We start from the raw sequence: 21,713 nt of genomic DNA on the forward strand, positions 1-21,713 counted from the left end.
TTGCTTTAAACACGGTCAGTCAATCTGGTACCTTAAACTATCCTTAGTCAATCTGCTATCCATGAAACGCGGCCTATGCGTCTTAACCGTTCATTAAAAGCCTAGAAAGTGGGATCGAACCATATTTTTTGTACAGGTTATTGCTTTAAACACGGTCAAACAATCTGGTACCCTAAACTATCCTTAGTCAATCTGCTATCCATAAAACGCGGCCTATGCGTCTTAACCGTTCATTACAAGCCTAGAAAGTGGGATCGAACCATATTTTTGTACAGGTTATTGCTTTAAACACGGTCAGTCAATCTGGTACCTTAAACTATCCTTAGTCAATCTGCTATCCATGAAACGCGGCCTAGGCGTCATAACCGTTCATTAAAAGCCTAGAAAGTGGGATCGAACCATATTTTTTGTACAGGTTATTGCTTTAAACACGGTCAAACAATCTGGTACCCTAAACTATCCTTAGTCAATCTGCTATCCATGAAACGCGGCCTATGCGTCTTAACCGTTCATTACAAGCCTAGAAAGTGGGATCGAACCATATTTTTTGTACAGGTTATTGCTTTAAACACGGTCAGTCAATCTGGTACCTTAAACTATCCTTAGTCAATCTGCTATCCATGAAACGCGGCCTATGCGTCTTAACCGTTCATTAAAAGCCTAGAAAGTGGGATTGAACCATATTTTTTGTACAGGTTATTGCTTTAAACACGGTCAAACAATCTGGTACCCTAAACTATCCTTAGTCAATCTGCTATCCATGAAACGCGGCCTATGCGTATTAACCGTTAATTACAAGCCAAGAAAGTGGGATCGAACCATATTTTTTGTACAGGTTATTGCTTTAAACACGGTCAGTCAATCTGGTACCTTAAACTATCCTTAGTCAATCTGCTATCCATGAAACGCGGCCTATGCGTCATAACCGTTCATTAAAAGCCTAGAAAGTGGGATCGACCCATATTTTTTGTACAGGTTATTGCTTTAAACACGGTCAGTCAATCTGGTACCTTAAACTATCCTTAGTCAATCTGCTATCCATGAAACGCGGCCTATGCGTCATAACCGTTCATTAAAAGCCTAGAAAGTGGGATCGAACCATATTTTTTGTACAGGTTATTGCTTTAAACACGGTCAAACAATCTGGTACCCTAAACTATCCTTAGTCAATCTGCTATCCATGAAACGCGGCCTAGGCGTCTTAACCGTTCATTAAAAGCCTAGAAAGTGGGATCGACACATATTTTTTGTACAGGTTATTGCTTTAAACACGGTCAGTCAATCTGGTACCTTAAACTATCCTTAGTCAATCTGCTATCCATGAAACGCGGCCTAGGCGTCATAACCGTTCATTAAAAGCCTAGAAAGTGGGATCGACACATATTTTTTTGTACAGGTTATTGTTTTAAATACGGTCAGTCAAACTGGTATCTAAAACTATCCTTAGACAATTCTTTTGGAAAACATTTATCAAGCCTCCAATTACCAAAACGTACTCTGGCTTTCTTGGACTTCGGTATTAATCACCCACAAAAAGGCGATTTTGACTAAAAATTAAAGATACATTTTTATCAATGTTCATCTTAAGGTTAATGCTATGGGGGTGGGGGATGAAGCTCATGATTTCTCTTAGGCCCGTTTTTGAGGGCTATATGTAAACATGTCGACTGGATTTGAAAACAACCTAATAATAATAAACGTTTTGAGAATCTTGACTTGAATGTTATAAAAAAATAGAAAAAGATCTTCCTACTTTTCTTCCCTTTTTTATATGTACGTGTTAAAATAAAAACGCAGCCGTATCGCCACATTTTCTGTTATGTTTATGAATGGTGTATGTTGTTATTATAATTTTGTCTAATAGGATCAAAGGCACCTCTTGCAACAGAATTGGAGTTATTCTTAAAGCAGCATCCAAATTACGAAGTATACAAACCTGATGAGACACCCGTGTCGAAGTTTTACGGATCGTAAGTTTTAATAATTTTCAAAAACGATCTCATGAATTTTTATTGCCAAATAAATTATTTTTCTAATTTTTTTGAATAGGATTGTTTCTGGTCTTTGTAGTTATTTGTTTTCTCATTTTTTAGATTTATATTTTGGATCTCATTTGAATATTTAGCTTTTATATTTTGTATATGTCTGAACCTCAGATGCAATTCTAAGGTTCTCTTATCCAGAACGCAGAAATAGTGTCGTGCAATCTTGCATAGGATGAACAAAAATATGTTTCTCTACAAAATAATGTTCTAGATCTAGAAACGGGATTGATATTCTTGAAGCAATAGCGGCCCTCCACAAGGGAGGGCTCTTGTCTTCTCCCGAAATATTACGTATTTATGTTTTTCCAGGAAATACGTAATTCGTTTCGGCAAAGATACCCTGTTACGTATTTCGGGAAAGTTCCCGAAATACGTAATAGGTGTAAATTTCTAAATATTACAAAATATTGTGACAGTTTTTGTGCAAAATTATTTTCTGCACACTTGTGCAAAAAATATATTGTAGACTTGTCTCCCTCCTTCTCCTTTTCATGGAAAATTTGCGTGGACACCTTTGCTCACACATAGGGATGTGATATGTATTTGAAAGTCTGTAGGTACTCTTAAATTTTGAGATAAGTGATATTTTGTGACATAATTGCTTTAAGACATTACTATTAGGTATGACGAATATTTTAGGTTAATCTGATATCATATTTTATCAGTTATAGTAACAAATATACATATAGCAACATGTATACATATTTAGATTAATCTGATGTCATATTTTATTACTTTGGTTGGCAGAGTCGTTTTTGGCTCAGCTTATGACTAAAAATAGAAGTGCCCTTTATCAGTTTTATAAAAAAAAAAAAGTTTTTTTTAGTGTTTTGGTTTAAGTCGTGCCCATGTTGAAAAGAAGTACTGATTGTAGTAAAATCTTGAACATTAAAACGGAAGGCCAAACATTATTTTGTCTTTTTTCTGTGTTAATTCGATTTGTAGCTTTAATAATTTCGTTATTTGACATGTATGTTCATGAATGTCAATCACAAAGAACTTAGTGAGAAGTATACGTGAAAAAGTCCGAGGTCGTTTTTGTGAAATAGTCTGATGTCGTTTTATTTTTGTTCAAGAAGTTCTTTCCCAGAGATTTCTTAGAAAACAGAGGAGAGAAACTGTCCCTTCCTGCATGTTTCAGTGTGTCTCGGATTCATGTTTTTTTTGTTTTGTTTTTTTAAATAGGGCTATTGTGCATCTTCAGTATCCTACTTTCAAGAAATTCGTTTCTAAAATATATAAGTAATCAGTTACTTTCCGCGGGCACTTAAACTTGAACTCTTGACGAGCACTTTTAACTTTTTTAATTTTAATTGAAAAAAAAAATTCATTGAATGCTGTAAAACTTATGTGCTGCCAGTTTTTATGAGAATGTTTGCTCCTATGACAACATGGCTTTTTAATTGAAAAGAGAATAAAAAACTGACCACTGGGGTATTTTCTACTTCGTTGTCCAAGAGACTTTAGGTTTAAGGAGAAAGGTATGGAAATTTTAAGTGTCTTTGGGATTAAAACAATAATCCAAAGAGTGCTAAAACGTTTCTCGTACCAAGGACAAAAAATACTAAAACACTAGTCGGCTGGAACATTGGGCTAGAACACTAGTTAAAAAGTGTGTTAGAATGTTTTCTCTTGCAATCTAAGGTATTGTCCCATTATAAGTAAGTTTGAGCCAAATGCCTTGTATAACTAAACTCAAACAACGGGAGAAACTGCTTTGCTTAACCCAAGAGGATTCCGATTTCCCATGAGCGGTATTTAAACGATGGCGCTATCGCCTTTCTCTCTTCTACGGCCCTCACACAACGTATGGAGTAATGAGATCGCGTAAAATAGCGTTGTGTTTTCCGTATCCTAAAACAAATTTGATCCGATATTTATAAATCCATGCTTATCTGAAAGTTTTCAAGCTTATTCAGAAATCAAAAAGGCCCTAAGGTTGAGTAAGTGGGTATGAAAAAGAGGGTTCAAGACTATTGGGTAACCAAAGTGATTGCGGTGATCAAGCAAGGGACTGTTCTTTATAATTCCGTTTATTGGTTGCTAATTTAGTAAACTTTGAGCATAAGACAGATACTAAAATGATCGTGGACAAGTTTCGTATTTGCTTTTAATTTTTAAATTTCAAGCCAAACTTCCATGTATAAACAAACAATTGTTAGCATCAGGAACATGCGTATATTGAACGAATTTAGCACTTTGTTAAGAAGTCAAACTTTTTTGCTGTATTGCATACGTCTTGGCTGTCAAACGTCTGTGCTAAGCGGAGCTACGCAGTCGCCGAATTGTCTTCTTATCTTTTGCCAATCAATTTACAAAACAGTTTTAAAACGATTTCGCAGAAACAGCGAAAACTGTTGATATAGGTTTGCCACAAAGTCCCTATGGTCTCTAAAATTGAATCAGGGGGGATGGGGTCCTGATTTCCAATTCCCCTAAAAATATGTCTCCGACTCTTCAATTCGTCGTAAAAAGACTATTTCTCGTCAGAAACTAGAGAATACCTCTGGCTCGGAAATTGGTTCCAAAGTTTAGGTTAAAAACCCAAAACCCCTATCTTCTGAAAAAACTTTTTGTTTTTAAAAGGACCTTTTTTTTTTTTTTTTTACGAACTGCGCTAATAACAAGATTCATTTAAAAGGTAAGTAAGTAAATAAACGCTTAAAATCAATTTTCTTACTTTTTAGTGGGAAATGGTAGAGTTCAGTTTCACCTTAAGAATTTTTTGTATTCATTCTTGCTTGAAAATCTTCTATTTCTAATCGTGATTTAGAATTGTCGAATTTGTTAGTATGTGAAACCTTACAATTTCTTATATCAATCAACATCCTCAATTGAATTTAAGTAATCTTTAAATTCTAAGCATAAAAAAGAGTGTATAAAGGAGATTGTATCCTCTGTGGTATCTAATGGGGACATTACGCTTGACAGTAACTCCACTGCACCCAACTAAAATATCTATTATATGTATTTAATAGTTATTACATATTATGAGCTACCTTCCTGAGGTCGGGGGTTCGAGTCCTGGTGTCGTCGGTTATTTGGTTTGGAACGGGGGTCAATGGTGTGACCCTGTAAGCTCAGCCAGAGTCGATCCAGCTCTAAATGGGTACCTGGAGAAATCTGGGGGAAAAGCAAGGGAAGCGTCGGATGATATTCCCCCAACTACACATTGCATCCCCGACCGAAGGCATTGAATCAGGAGACCAATAACTGCGCAACGCAGACCTTTGGTCAGCATGCGAAAAAGTTTTTAAGTTTGAATTGAGCATCAAAGGTATTAAAATGCTTTAATCATAAAAATTAAAATAACGCTAAATGGATTAGTGTGACAGTGTTTATGTTTGAACATTTTTGAAGTCCAAAGTTTTAATTATGTTTAGTCTTTGCAAGTCGTAAAACCTATTCAGACGAATTGTTTTTGCATGGTATTTAGGTGAAATATTTTTCCAAAGGTCTACCATTACTACTGCTAACAAATTATTGCAGCACCAAGCCAACACAGCTGACCACGCTTGTCCACCCTAATCGCTCTGTTCCAGTTTCTATTAAACCTTTTAAGTCCTCTTACCGCTCCATTTGGGAACGGCCTGCAGTTCGTTTAGCCCCGGGTGGATGACCAAAAAACGCGATTCTTGGCTGTTTGTCATTCGTAAGTGCGAACTAACCTCATTCTTCCTACAGCTGATTGTTTGGTATCAGTTAAACGGTTTCCAAGGGCTGACTTCTTTATATCGGTGCGACCTAAGACGTCGTGTAAAAAAAATGTTTTTATAACGTCATGTAATAATGGTAGTATACGGCACTATCCAAATGGTAGTATACCTCTTCTGCGGAACATTCAGATCCCTCAGAACTTATAATCACTTCAGGTAGAATGTCGATTCAGTTCAAAGAGGATTTTAAGTAACTAAATTTTTAGGTCCAAGACTTATGAAAATAAACGAAAACGCTCTGAAAGTGAATCAAAGACTAATGATGAAAAATCGAAAAAAGAAAAAAAGAGAAAAAGTGAAGCTGAAGAAACACCGAAGGAAAATCCTGGATCGCAACTGAAGGAATTTAGACAAAAAATCCAATCTGGGTTTTATGATTCCCTCAGTCAAAGGTTTGTATTGCTCAACATTACTTTGTATATTTGAATCGGGTTCATTTTTGTACTGAAAGGAGGGACTATGAAAAAAGTTTACCTTTTCCGCTCTCTAATCTTCCATGGCACGTAGCAGCAGATAATGTTTTGGAGTGCATCAAAAAATTAATTATTCATAAATTTTTCTAAGAAAAGAAACTTTTATTCAAAGTAAAATGCTTGTATCTACAATAATAGCTTAAGACCGACGTAACTATATCACAAGCTTTATAACGTGAAGGTTTTAAGTTAAAAATTTTGTATGATCAATAAAAATGCATATAAGAAAAGTAATTAATTTACTTTAAAATGCATATAAGAAAAGTAGTTAATTGCGATTATTTCCGCTGCCTCGATGATTGAAATTTCATAGCACTGGCCATAGCATCTTTAAATCATAAACCCTGGATGAACAACTGGCTCACAAAGCTTAATTCACTTTTTGGTGATTGTAGCCTCTCCTCTTAAAATATCACTATCTTTAAGTCCGGAAGATTACTTCAGAAACTATTTTTGGAAATTTTAAGGCTAGGAGGGGCTAAAAGCACAGCTCCCGCCGATGCAGAATGTATTGTTGTGTGAAGTTCCTTCCCGCAGAAAAAATTAAATAGCTGGATATTGTCCAAAAAGTAAAATGGCAAATCACAGAAAAATCAATTTTACCGTAAATTTCTTGCAAAAATGTGAAACTTAACCAAAATAATTATTTAAAGGGGGCCACAAACAAAAATCTGCCTACATACGCAGTTGTGTAGGTAATAGGTATTCTCAGTTAAAGGCCATGTTAGGATTTGTTTTTTTCAAATGAGTGAAAACAAATCAATTTAGTTATATACAGATGAAAGAGGGAGATAACTGGTAAATTTTCTGAGATTTGTAATGGAATGTACATGGAAAGGTCCTTCTGTGTTCTAGACTAAAAAAATTTTTCCCAATGTGCGATTAAGGGTCTGATTTCTCGATAAGTGCTATTCCCTAATTCGGTTAGCTCAGATTTTTTTAGAAGTTTAAAATTCACTTGTGGGAATTCGGTTAGTACGTGCAATACCAATGTACGAAAAATAGGTGTCTTCTTTCAAGCCTTGTAGAAAATACTTGAAGAACCGACAAAATTTCAGGCTCAATTCATTAAATTATTTTATAATAATTTTTATATGATAATATTAATATTTAGTAATAAAAAGTAAATACTTTTGAAGTCCTTTGAATTCGCCTAAATATAAACAAGGAAGAAAACGAAATCTTTGAAGCTGAAATTTTGGAGGGATGAAACTTGTTGAATTTGAACATCAGAATCAGGTTGAAAAGTATAGTTAATTGATGCATATATTAAGCAAACAAATGAATTTTACATGCTTAGGATCAGTGTAAAGATCGTATTTTATATTTATACATAATGTAAGGAAACGGTTCTATAGAGGTTAGGGTTAAAGTAACAAAGGCTACTTCTTTCTTACCATTCATTACCATGTACTCTTTTATGCCCAGTACCTCTCAAAGGAGACATTAAGCTATCACGTAGATAATTTCGGAGTCGGTTTTACTACTGATGACGGTCACTGTATATGTGACCGAAATATCTGGTATTTTTTGTGAAATTTATTATACACTGTCTATTAAAAAGGATTTTATCCCTATTTTGAACCAATAATTTTATTAAGTTATCGTGCATGTGTACAATTGGGGGAGGGGGGGGGAGATTGCCTCTTTTTCTTTAAGGCTATTATTCCCAAAACATACAGATGTGAGTCCTTCTAGCTTTAAAATGTTCTCAAAGAGTGGGTTTTAATGATGTTAAACTTTTGGTTGCTGAACTTCTAATGGTTTACTGTTATAACCAATTTTGCGTTTTGTTTAAAATTCCTGTTTGAATACAGATGTATATAATTGCCTGTATTCGGCTAAATTATCTAGATAAAAAAGGACAGTACTTCATTATGGGAGCTACTGCGCTGAAAAACATTGCTACAATACTTGCAATCACAACACAATAATTAATATAAGTAAAGCCTTAATATGTTTTAATTATGCTTCCAAATTTTTTAAGATAGTATGACAAGTTTATACTTATATAAGACTAAATATGTTGAAGTGGGAAAAAAAGTATTGTTTCATATTGTTACGTTTATAAATAGAATATTATTTAGAAGCAACATATTGATTTCAATATTTGAATTAGGAAAGCCGATTTAGGTTGTATATCCGAGACTAGTTAAAGAGTTAGTGTTCCTTCAATTTCTTATCAACTTTTCATGTTTCATACTATATGCTGCTCTTTTTGTTCTTTTTTTTTCAATTTATTTCATCTAAGCTTCACCTCTGCTTTCACACTAAGCTTCCTTTTGACATGTATATATCTACCAAACTTAGCAGATTGCTTTCATTGTCCAGACCTCTCTCTCTTCTTATTTATCTGTAGAGGAGAGTTTTCTATAATACTCATTAAAACAAGCAGCCTGATTTATTCACTTCGTTATTGATAATTTTACACTGATTTTGCTTTTCTATTTTCAGAAAAGCTACTGCTTCTGACATTAAAATCTCCGATGAACAAATTCGTAAGTTAGCAGAAGAAATCGAAGAACAACTGTTCAGCTTATTCAATGGTGACACTGGAATGAAATACAAAACTCGCTACAGAAGCCTTATTTTTAATATTAAGGACTTGAAAAATGAGGGACTGTTCAGGAAGATTCTGACTGGACAAATTAAGCCTGATCATCTTGTGCGGATGACTGCAGACGAGCTTGCTTCTGAAGAATTGGCTGAGTGGCGCCAGAAAGAAAGCCAGCATGTGAGTTTTTTCCATTTTATGTAACTCTCTTTATGTTGAGCCAATAAGGTAAAATATGTATCAAGTCTAAAATTGCAAGCTTCAAGAAAATGCATTGTCATCCCTGACAAGTTGATGCTAGATGGTGTTGAGTTGTTGTAATTAGCAGTTTTTCGATTGTGGTGTCATTCTTATAAATATTTCTTCCGAGTCTATATTTCCAATTGATGCATGTTTAGTTGCGTTTCTATTAATGAGATATTTAATCCTATGTCTTTCTTAGTTTATTGGTAATTGTCAAAATATTGCCTGTGCAATTTATTATCTCCTGTTTCTGATTGCAGAAGAACGCACACCAATTTTATTACAAAACTATAATTCCTAAGAGTGAGAGTCCTTGTTTAATTACTACATTTAGATAATGTACATCCAATTTTCCTCAGATTGACGTTTAAAATCTTGACCTTGTTAGAGATTTGCTATCTCACTAGGCTAGTTACAAATTTTACAATTTTAAGATCGCCAATATTTCTCATTTATCTTATTATTGATATAAAATGCATAATATAAAGGTGGTAATTGGTTTCCACTTAGTACATTTATATTTATTTTTTCCGGTTGTTTTGTTTCGTTTTGCACACAATTGTCAGATTTTGCTACTCTCAGTTTCCTACATTTGTCTTTTATTACATAACTTACTTGGCTTACTTAAATATTCTGCCGGTTCTTGTTGCAGCCTTACCACTGTGCTCATTCTTATATTCATCTCTATATTGGTGCAAGTAATATCTCTTATATTTAGCTAAATATTTGAGCTATTCTCTTTTTTGGAATTTTTGTTGATGGAACATGCTTATATGAGTGTTGTACCAAAGCTTTGTGATAAGTTGACGTATCTTCGTCTCCTAGTCAAAACCTTAAAAAAATGTTTTCCCAACACTGATGTACGAAAATATGGAGAATAAAATTCAATCAGGTATGATTGGCTCGCAATTCTGTTTGAATACAGTCCTTCTCACAAAGATTTTTAGTAGCTTATCCCTGCCACAAATCCTGTGGTAGAATATTGGATGGATCTCTGATTGGCAATATGGGGCCCGGGTTTCTATCTCAGTTGCAGCAAGGCTGGGTGACAGGCTTTCTACCTATTTTTGTAAAAACAACCTGGCGGCTGTAACTTCTATAAAAATTGACGCCCTATGCGTCATGAACGGCTCTGGAGTATTTTATTTTCAGTCTTGCCATATATATTTAGCGCTGTTCTAGAAACTGTGTTTAGTGCCGCTGTGTTTGTTGTGGTTATGGATTAATGTGTTTAATGTCGTTCTACTGTTGACTGAGTGAATATTGTCATTTTAAAATGAAGTGTGTGTTCTTTAGATCCGTGAGATTTTTGCCGCGAGTTCTTGCGTGAGCTCATACCTTATGAGAAAACATGGTACATTCGATCCATGTGCCAAGTATTGTGAGCTTAGTGCTCACAAGTGCTATAAGCAAACCAACCAGAAATCACAAATTGTCACTTTTCCATGTATAATGTCTATGTTCATATCTTGTTTTTTTTTTTTTTTTTTTTTTTTTTTTTTTTTTTTTTTTTTTATGGTGAGTTGTAAACCAACTGCATCTACATACAGTTATTAAATGTGTCAATTACGGAGGGTTTGAGATAAATTCAGATACTATTCAGAGTATCACTTTTTCTCTAATATTGATGTCGAGCTGCACATTTTTGAATCTTTTGCGAGCAATCAGTATTGTGACTAAACTTATTAGCAGCACCTTTTACTTTTTTCTGTGTCTTTTATGTTTAGTTTGAAAAACTCGGGCCGCGCTGTCTCTTATTTATCAGAGCTATAGCAGAGCGATCGTACACAAAGTAGAAGCCTTTGTTTTTGCTTTTTTTTTTGCATTTCTAATACAAAATTGAAGAAAACAAGAAAAAATATTGAAAAATATCTTGTTTTTAGCAAATGGAAATAATTCTTCAAACTGAGAATGAAATCCTATCAATGAGCCATAACAGAGTGGTCAAGACACACAAAGGAGAAGCAATTATTGAGGAACGGGAAAACAAACATTGTAAGTAACTAGCTACTCTTTTGCTTACCTTATGCTATCTTACTGTGTTGCGGGAGCAACACTTTGGTTTGCCCCTTTTTTTCTAGTTTGACATTTTAGCTTATTGCCAACATCCGCCGTTTTTAAAGAATGTATGCACGTCAGGCTTAATTAAAAAAAAGGAAAAGAGGGAAACTGAAAATGAGTTTTTCTTCTATTCTATGAAGAGATTCTTGTTTTGATATATATTTTTTTAATGATAATTAATTTTTTTTTTTTAAATCCTCTATTTACACTATGCCAGTGGAAAGACCAAAAAGTTAAATCCCTGTGTGAAATCTTAATCTTTGAAAATGAAATGTTTTTCATACGATTTTAAACTATATTTGTCTTTTGTCAAAATTAAATAAAAAAAACAGTTTTTTAAACTGAAAGTAAGGAGCGACATTAAAACTTAAAACGAACAGAAATTATTCCGTATAAAAAAGGGGCCGTCCCCTCCTTAACGCCTCGCTCTTTACGCTAAAGTTTTTTATTGTTTAAAAAAATAAAGTTGTGAGACAGAGTCAAACTTTAGCGAGTACGTTTTTACAAGATTTTACAAGATACGTTTTTACAAGATTTTAAAATTTATAAATCAGGATTTGACAAAGCTATGAGGCAACAGATTATTCATCGACATTATTTTTGACATAGAAATTATTCATGGGGAAAAATGAATTATTAATCATATTCATCAGATTGATGAATATAACATTACATCATTCAAAGCTGTGTATAATTCTTGCCTGGTGCCAGAAAGGAGGTTGCTAGTAATTGAGCCAGAACCTAGAGTGTGTGATTTGAAGCGGAGTTTTGTTGTTAATATTGAGAAGAATATCTGAAGTTATGCAAAAAAGCTTTCTTTCCGTCGAACTATGTTTCTACTTTCGACTGGAAAGTTCTCTTCTAGCAGGCAAATAGGCAGGCCCAGTTTGAAATCGAAGTTGGACTAAAATCAAAAAGTGCTTAAAACGGTTAACTGGCCCCATCTCTAAAGAAACTAGAAATTTTCCTTTGCTCCTTTCTAGATAGTGGTAGTAGAAAGTTGGCCCGCGGAATGAAAATCAACTTTTGAACGAAGGCAGATGGATTTTTTTTTTTTTTTTTTTTTTTCAATAGCTCATCAATAGTCCTTGATGAGCTGAACAAAGTATGTGGCGTCAGTTTTTTTTTTACAGAAATCCTTTCAAGCGATATGCCATTTTAAAATTTTCAAGAGATTGACAACTTTAGTGTTGCGGTATTCTTTAAAAAGAAAAAAAAACTTCAAATTTTAAGACAAGGGAAGGGCTTGTAAGTAGCAATGGGCTGCTATGTCTCGTTTATTTTTTGCTTTTTTATTTTGCATATTAATTGTTTATTATTTTTAGGACCTTTCCTCGTGGATTCTAAATTTTCTTCTGATTTTCCTCATTATTTCCTATGTTTTTCAACCAATTGGCCTCTTTAATCTCGTTACTTTAAACTCAGGTTTAAATATTTTTTTAAAGCTTGATTTTTCCAAGATATAGGCTAAAACTAGAATTTAACCCCCCTAGTGATATTTTACGGTACTTTTGACACGTGAGGTTTCGCATTATTTTAGTCCTTGGCACTCAAATCTCCCTGTCTGTCTGCCTCTCTCTCTCTCTCTCTCTCTCTCTCTCTCTCTCTCTCTCTCTCTCTCTCTCTCTCTTTGCGTATTTTCACTTATTAACAAAATTTAAATTTTTAAGATATATAATTAGTCTTTATAATCGTTTCTTTTAGCTCAAGAAAATAAAGTGGATGACTTGGCAACGATGCATTCAGCTCATACTACAATCGACCCCACTTGTGTTTTGTGCACCGGTAAAATGCTTCCAGAGGAAGACGTTCAGACTAAGGATACTGTAATCAATTTTCTGTTCTATCATATTTTAGGGCTACTTCTCCCTTCAGAAAAAATTGCTAAGATAAACAAAAAGAAGTTAGAATACGGTAAATGAAGTATGAAGTTTTGTGAAGCTTGTGTGAAGTTTTGAAATTTCTTCAGGAAGACTGCGTATTTCACCTTTGATCTGGCAGAGTAGCTTGAATAAATAGATAAATTTTCGAACAGTATTTGTGAGTCTAATTGTACCATGTGGTAATCTACTAAAAGTGGGTGGAGCAGTGGTGACACTTGAGACAAAAAAATATGCCTTTCTAGCATTTTCCCTAAAAATCGAACATATTCTTTAAAAAAACCTCATAGACCAGGGACATAACCTTCCCAGTTTTTTCAACTCTGCTCGATAGTAATGCATCGAATTCAAACCTAGAGAATGAGGGGGGCTTCTTTACAAATACTAAGCGATAAATATCACGAAAAGTTGAGAATTTTTAATGATAGAAAAAATTAAATAAGAAAAGGAAACTACTTCTATTTTGAACTTTTATTGGTAACGTAGCAAACATGGTGGATATTGAGGTGCATCATTACGTAATTTCCCAATGTCAAGGAAAACAGCGAAGAGTCGATGCAATATTTAAAGAGTCGATTTAAAGATTAACAGAGGGCAGACAAGGTCGCGAATATTAAGTGTAAATGTCATGCAAAACAAAATTGAATCAGCAGAAAACCTCATGTAAAAGCGTATTTCAGTTTTTAAATTTAAATTATTTAACTTCATAAATAAAATCAATAAAAACTAATGTTAAGAACACTTGGCATTATAGCAGAGAAAATCGTAGAGGAAATAAGATAATCTTTTCGTAAGCAATAATATCGCTTAAAATAAATATTTTTTGGATTCTCTGTAAGGTTAAATAACGTGTGATATGGAGGTAATGTATCCGTGTTTTAGTTCGTCATACCTATGTACCAAAAGAAGAAAATATAAATAAAAATTAGATAATGAGTATTAGTAGTAGTAGTAGTATTAAAAAAAAAAAAAAAAAAACGGAGACAAAATCAATCGATACCACACCAAAAGCGTCGCTTGGGAGGGTATGCTACGAACGAAAAAGAAAAAGAAACACAAGAAATATATTCTATAAGATGTCGAAAGCTGAAACGGTGTACCGAAAAAGCACTTTCATAAATATTTCATACACAATAAAACTACATAATATCATGATCCCGAAACACATATATGTATATATATATATATGCAAAAAAATTCAATAATCATATATGAGGTTGGTCGATCATCAACAAAAAAAAAATTAGAACAAAGCAAGGTATGTTATTCTTTTTGGGAGGTTGAGAATTGGGGGGGGGGGTATTTCTGGACTTTCTTGATTAAGAATCTTCCATTAATAGAAGTATTTACTGATAATTCTCAAAGGTTATAGCCTACGCCTGTATCCTGTCGTCCACCAAATAGGTAATAGTTAAGTAATGGGGAAGGCTGATGGTACATCAGTTTTATCCCATGTTCCTGCTAATGTCCTTACAAGATAGTGAGGGTAAGGAAGAATAGAGATGCTGTGTTCTTCATGAATGTATGTTGCATAATCACCCTGGAATATTGCAATGCCTGTCACCACCCCGTAACTTAAAACAGCGTACTTAAAGAGTATGGGAATCGCATATGAGAGGAAAATAAGAAATCTACACGCAAGTCCTTGCATCTTAAATCCTTTGCTTTTAAATATGGTTTTCTCATTATTTTCAAAATTTCAGCGAAATTGAGCTTAATTGACATCTAATTAATTCTAATAACGTATCTTTGCAGTCACTTACATTGATGATCTACTCAATAAAATAGCTTCCTGTAATTAGTATGATTATAACAAGAATACTGTAATTAGAGTGAGTGGGGAAATCATTACAGTGATAAGTGCCTGGTCTCACTTTCTGAAAAAAAAACACAATTGCAAAGTCTGAGAAAAAATGTTAATGAATTTGAAAAATAAATGCCAAGAAAACAAAGGATTGTCGCAAAAAGAAAGCCTAGCCTCGCCTAGTTTCACCCATCAAAATCAAAGAGCTAATTTTAAAACTGACTAAAAGTGTCAAACGTTTTTCTTTATCTCCCTTTTTTACTTTTCCCATAAAGTGCCAGAATAGGTATATTTGTGCACATTTTTTAAATAGTCTATGTTCTTTATACTGTCATAGCCCAAAGTATTATATTCCCTAGAAAATACTTTAAAAACAAAAATCGGGAATAGTTACTTAATTTCGCTCAACTTATTTATTTCATCTATATATATATATATATATATATATATATATATATATATATATATATATATATATATATATATATATATATATATATATATATATATATATTATTTATATATATAATTATTTATATATATATTATTTATATATATAGAGCCTAAAAAAAAAAAAAAAAAAACATGTCGCGTACCTACAGAGCAGTGTATAATTGTGTTTTTCTTTCTCGTTTTGTTTAATTTTTTCTAAGTACTTATTTATAGCTTAGCTCCAGCGTTAGTCAATAAAAACCAAATTTTTAACTCCTAATTTTTTTTTTTTTGCTTTTTTTTTTTTTTTTTTGCTTATTGCTCCGTCTTTTCCTTTTTTGTATTACGGGTTTTAAAATAAATAATAATAATAATACTATATATATATATATATATATATATATATATATATATATATATATATATATATATATATATATATATATATATATATATATATATATATATATATACCAAAAACTGGTCTAGTAATTAATTTTAAGTCTTGTTTAGGGCTAGGGGTGGGGCCTTAGTTGGGTTGATATTACGACTGAAGAAGCATATTACATCAGCCTACCTGGTATGTGGCCTTTCTCGTGGACACTACCAGCTATTTTCTGAGGGATTGAAATCTGTGGTGATCTTTTCGAGGGTACTTGGAAGGAAACGGAGCAGGCGGTCATACCACCTTTAAGAGATAGGCTTCTACATGAGTAGAATGATTCACCAGCTTGAAAGACTCTCTGTTGTGGGTCTTGTCATACCATTTGAAACCTGCACACAGCAAAAACATGGGGTGCAGTTTTCACCACAAAAAGAAGGACTTCAGGTTCTCTGTTTTGGATCTTATCATACCGTTTGAAACCTGTACACAGAAAAAACATGGGGCGCGGTTTACACCATAAAAGGAAGGACTTCAGGTTCTGTGTTGTGGATCTTGTCTTACCGTTTGAAACCTGTACACAGCAAAAACATCGGGCGCAGTTTTTACCACAAAAAGAAGGACGTCAGGTTCTCTGTTGTGGATCTTGTCATAGCATTTGAAACCTGTACATAGCAAAAACATGGGCCGCAGTTTTTACCACAAGAAGAAGGACATCAGGTTCTCTGTTGTGGATCTTGTCATACCATTTGAAACCTGTACACGGCAAAAAACATGGGGCGCAGTTTTTACCACAAAAAGAAGGACGTCAGGTTTTCTGCTGTGGATCTTGTTATACCATTTGAAACCTGTACACAGAAAAAACATGGGCCGCGGTTTTCACCATAAAAGGAAAGACTTCGGGTTCTGTGTTGTGGATCTTGTCTTGCCATTTGAAACCTGTACACAGCAAATACATGGGGCGCAGTTTTTACCTCAAAAAGAAGGACGTCAGGTTCTCTGTTGTGGATCTTGGCATACCATTTGAAACCTATACACAGCAAAAACATGGGGCGCAGTTTTCGCCACAAAAAGAAGGACGTCGGGTTCTCTGTTGTGGATCTTCTCATACCATTTGAAACCTGTACACGGCAAAAACATGGGGTGCAGTTTTTACCACAAAAAGAAGGACGTCAGGTTCTCTGATGTGGATCTTGTCATACCATTTGAAACCTGTGCACGGCAAAAACTTGGGGCGCCGTTTCCACCACAAAAAGATTTGGCGCATTTGAAAAACATGGGGCGCAGTTTTCACCAAAAACAGAAGGATTTCAGGTTCTGTGTTGTGGATCTTGTCATACCGTTTGAAACCTGTACACAGGAAAAATATAGGGCGCAGTTTTCACCACAAAAAGAAGGACGTCAGGTCCTCTGTTTTGGATCTCGTCATACCATTTGAAACCTGTACACAGCAAAAATATGGGGCGTGGTTTTCACCATAAAAAGAAGTACGTCAGGTTCTGTGTTGTGGATCTTGTCCTACCATTTGAAACGTGTACACAGTCAAACGTGGGGTGCAGTTTTCACCATAAAAAGAAGGACGTCAGGTTCTATGTTATGGATCTTATCCTACCATTTGAAACCTGTAAAGAGCAAAAACATGGGGCGCAGTTTTCACCATAAAAAGAAGGACGTCAGGTTCTCTGTTATGGATCTTGTCGTACCACTTGAAACCTGTACATAGCACTATGAAGGAAGAAAAAACAGTGGGAAACATTTGTAAAGAAGGATCAATGGTTTAGAAAGTTATCTCTGTGAAAAACTTCCAGGAGCTGAAACCGGGCTAATGCTTGTCCTTTATCTGATGGGAGGTAGTCAACTGGGGTGCTTTTGTCCATGTGTTGAGGGATAAAACTTTAAAAAAGCTATTGTCGCTGATGTAAACATCGAGGTGTTTAGGAAGGCATGTGGAAAAGATGTTTTACTAAAAAAAAAATTAGTTAGTGAACAAGAACAAAAGAAGCTTTTGCTTTTTCTTTTGTCTTTTTCTAATTATTCAAATTATTTATATTGATTAAAATTATTTCAAAGCTATTGACTAAAGTGGATTTTATTGAGTGAACCAAATTTTTTTTTTTTTTTTTTTCCTCCAGAGTGTACAGATTTAAGAATCAGGTGCTTTAATGTTAAAAAAAAAAAAAATGGACTTGGTCAGCGTAGCTTCTAAAATATTTACATGTTTAAACTAAAAATACTCTGGTTTTTAGTATCAAAATCGCTTCTCCTCCAAAATTTAATAGTTTCCCTGTGGATTTTTTTCCAGACTGTGAAAATACGCGAGCCTGAAGGAGAAACTGTAGTGAAAGTGGAGAAAAGCAAGCGATCTAAAAGTAGAGAACGCAAGCACAGCTCCTCAAAAGACAGCTCTGATCATCATCGAAAGGACCGAGATCGTCATCAAAAACATCATAGACGGCACCACGACGAGAAAAAGAGGGATGGCAAAAGACACCATGATTCAGGCGAGAACCATCATGATGATCATCACCACCATGAAGACAAAAAGAAAGATAGAAGGGTACATGACTCAGATGAGAAGAAGTCGAAGAAGAGTAAACTTGTAAGTCATAAGGAAGAAAGAAAGGTGATTGAATCTAAAGAGGAAAAGACTCAATTTCCCCGCCAAATTCAGAGTGATTTCAAAGCTAAACCTGAATCTGATCTCAAAGAGGAAACTGAAGTTAGAGCGCCAAGTCGTAGTCGTCACCAATCTGATTCAAGACATGGAGAATCCGTTAAGCAAGATGAAAGTAAGCCGTCTGAACCTCTTAAAGACGTCAAGTTGGATGATGTTACTGCTCCGGCTGAAGATGCTCCGTTGAATGTTCCACCGTTGGTTTCAAAGAATGTGGAAGAGGAGCCTGAACCTTCTGAATTGAAGGATGTGGTTACATCGACCTTGTCTCAGTTTGAAGTGGAAGAATCTCCTTTTGATAATTCACATTTAACAGAATTTTATGATGAACCGAGCTCAACTATCAAGTAAGTGGTGTTTGGGGCTTTTTTTTATTGTGGATAATTCTATTCTTTTTATTTTGTTGTATTTCTTTACTTAATTTATTAGACTGAATATCTGAGATGAGTTTCTCTTTCTCTTCCTTTCTATCCCCCCACTTTTTATTACCGTTTTAGCGCAGAATGGCAGCTTGTTTGCTTTATTTGTGTTTAGGATAATTTAACTTTTGTTTCTTTTGTTTTATATATATATATATATATATATATATATATATATATATATATTAGACATCCTTCTTTTTTTTTATTGTTTGGCACAAGTTTCTCTAAAAGTGTCTGTCTTCTTTTAGGTAAACAAATAATAAACGATTTTAGGTAAACAGATATTAAACTTTCGTAAAGTACAATATCTTACGTTCTTCTCACAATTATTATAATAACTATATTTTATATAAACAATTGAGGGAAAGATTTTCGAGAATTGAAAAATCAGTTTGTGGGCTCTTACAAAAGGAGGTGATTCTCACGAAAGGAGGATCCTCTCTAAAATTATTATAATAAGCATAATTTATACAAAGAATTGTTTATTACCAAAACCTGTATATACAGGGTTTTTTCATAAGAGATTGAATTCCTGTTTTTCCAATTATTAAGATATATATATATATATATGTTTATCAGTAACCAATTCAAACAATCTGATTTCATCTCTATCAATGGGAAACTTTGCCAGTGTTGCAAAATATCGTTGTTGGTTCTGACAAAAGGAGCTAAATGACGACAAGGATTTGGCTTAATTATGTTTTCAGTCATTTTCTATATATATTTTATATTTCTATATTTATATCTGATGAATTTGAAGAGGTGATATTGGGTAAGGAGAATATCGATCAAGTGGACGGCTTCACTCACTTAGGAAGTAGTTGGTAAAGACGATGGGTGCAGTGAAGCTGTTAAAAGTAGAATAGCCAAGGCTCAGGGTCTTTTTTCACAGTTAAAAAAAGCTTAGAAGAACAGGAAGATAAGTCTGCGAACTAAGATAAAATATTGGAAGCTATGGCAATGACAATGGTCAAGTATATATCCGAAGCGTGGGAGCTCTGAAAGACGAAGGAGGCACTGCTACATGTTTTCCAAAGAAATTGCCTACGGATTGTTTTGGGTACCCGATTGACTGACTGTATCTCAAACTGTAAGCTGTGCGAACCCTAATTTCTAGGGGTATAATGAAAGAAAGGTTTAGATGGGTAGAATACGTTCCCTGGATGAAGGATCGCAGAATGCTAAAGATCGTCCTTGTCGGCCAACCATCGAAACGAAAAGCAGGTCGTCCGCGAATGGGTATCAGGTTGTCGTGAGGAAAGATTTGAGGGAGATGGGAACTTCCTGGGAGGCTGTAATGAGGAAGACTTTGGATAGACTGGGATTGAAGAGCGTGCGTGGATGTGTCGGCCTCAGGCGGCTTGGTACTGCAGTTAGTTGTTAGTAGTAGCAGTAGTAGTATATATATTCGGTGTGTTTCATATGTCTGGCAGATTTCATTGTAAAATTTGAATCGTTTTCAGAACCCCTGATTGGAATGTCGTCTCCCCAGTTCAGCCACCTGCCAAAGTTTGGAAGGGCAGCATTTCTGTAACGGAAATTGGCAAATTCCATGCTGTAGCTTTTGAGGTGAGTGGGAGATATTATGAGTGGGGGATAATCTTCACAAATATGTTTTTAGAAAACTAAATAAAATAAGTGTTTTCCATTTGCAGAAAGTAAACAGAGATATTTTTTCGTTTTAAACTTGATCCAAAAATCTCTTCCCCCCAGGGTTTTTTTAAGCCAGATAATCCCCATATCCACTCAAGACTAATTTTGCCACAAATCTGGGATTTTACATGTTTTTACCAATGATGAACTTCAAGAACTTCAAGATAGCTGTGTGTTCAGTAGTAAATGAGGGATTCTATTCAATGCCGGTCAGATTACCCTAATAATTACCCTAATAATATAGCATTTTTGTAACCTCCCCTCTACTCCCTGAGGGGAAATTCCCTCAGGAAAAAAAGGAAAACAAATTTTTTAGTTTCAGGAAAAAAAACGATACGGTTTTTACTTTATAAAAGCCTTTGTAAACTTATTTAAAAAGGCTGTATTTACGTACAGCCTACAGGTGGCAAAAGACCAATTCAATTTTATTATTTTTGAATTTAGCAAAAAAAACATGCTGATATAATTACGCAAGAAAAATATTTAGAAAACTATAAAATAATACCACATAACAATATTGCACATAAACTACGAATATAATAACATAACGTTTATATGCTATCGTCAATATGTGCTATTATTAATATATAATAGCATTGTAAAAATGGTATATATTTAGATGCTATTATGAACATGGTAATGACATAAAAATATACACCATAGCATATATAGATATATACAGGCTGTATCCAGTGGTGTTAGGGAGTCTGAACGAAAAAACATACGACAACAAACAGCTATAAAAGCTTTATCTTTCCTTTGAAGGTGTTGTGGTCTTTGAGAATCTACTGAGAGGAAAGACAGGTTTCCTCTGTCTCTCTGTAGATTGAACTTTGAAAAACTCGAAAGCTGACCAGAGGCGTAGCTAGAGTTTTTTTTCGTTTTAAACTTGATCCAAAAATCTCTTCCCCCCAGTGTTTTTTTTAAGCCAGATAATATCAATCTACAGAGACAGAGAATCTTTGAGAATTACTACTGAACACACAGCTATAGAATCGTTAGTTGCTTCTTGAAGTTCATCATTGGTAAAAACAAATCTGGGCTTGTAAATGTTTTTACCAATGATGAACTTCAAAAAGCAACTAACGATTCTATAGCTGTGTGTTCAGTAGTATATAATATAGCATTTTTGCAACCTCCCCTCTCCTCCCTGAGGGGAAATTCCCTGAACCTCTCCTTCCTAAGTGTCACATATATGTTTATCGTGGCTTGCTTTTTCCTGTTTCCTGAAAAGTCATGTTTAGCTGGTCTTGCATGCTTAATGTGTTAAGTACAAATTCTGCTTATTATGTAGCGAGAATTATTTTCTAAGTTCATACGGTCCAAATACTTTACGTATGGACAAGTTAGCATATCCCGTCGATGATCAGTAAA

At 34.4% G+C, this 21,713-nt stretch overlaps 1 protein-coding gene across 2 annotated transcripts in view; it reads left to right on the forward strand.

Moving 5' to 3' along the window:
- pps (protein partner of snf) overlaps positions 1-21,713 on the forward strand; it is a 77,666-nt gene that overhangs the window by 20,182 nt on the left and 35,771 nt on the right. For both annotated transcript variants that reach the window (XM_089094220.1, XM_089094222.1), the window contains 7 exons: positions 1,865-1,970; positions 5,968-6,153; positions 8,689-8,968; positions 10,915-11,026; positions 12,797-12,918; positions 17,893-18,611; positions 20,150-20,255. In XM_089094220.1, coding sequence (XP_088950346.1) covers positions 1,865-1,970; positions 5,968-6,153; positions 8,689-8,968; positions 10,915-11,026; positions 12,797-12,918; positions 17,893-18,611; positions 20,150-20,255 — 1,631 coding nt within the window. The remainder of the gene's footprint in view (positions 1-1,864; positions 1,971-5,967; positions 6,154-8,688; positions 8,969-10,914; positions 11,027-12,796; positions 12,919-17,892; positions 18,612-20,149; positions 20,256-21,713) is intronic.

The sequence above is a fragment of the Artemia sp. Qi Xiang Cuo genome, chromosome 9 (assembly GCF_049724085.1).
Source record: "Artemia sp. Qi Xiang Cuo chromosome 9, ASM4972408v1, whole genome shotgun sequence".
In the NCBI taxonomy this organism is placed as follows: Eukaryota; Metazoa; Arthropoda; class Branchiopoda; order Anostraca; family Artemiidae; genus Artemia; species Artemia sp. Qi Xiang Cuo.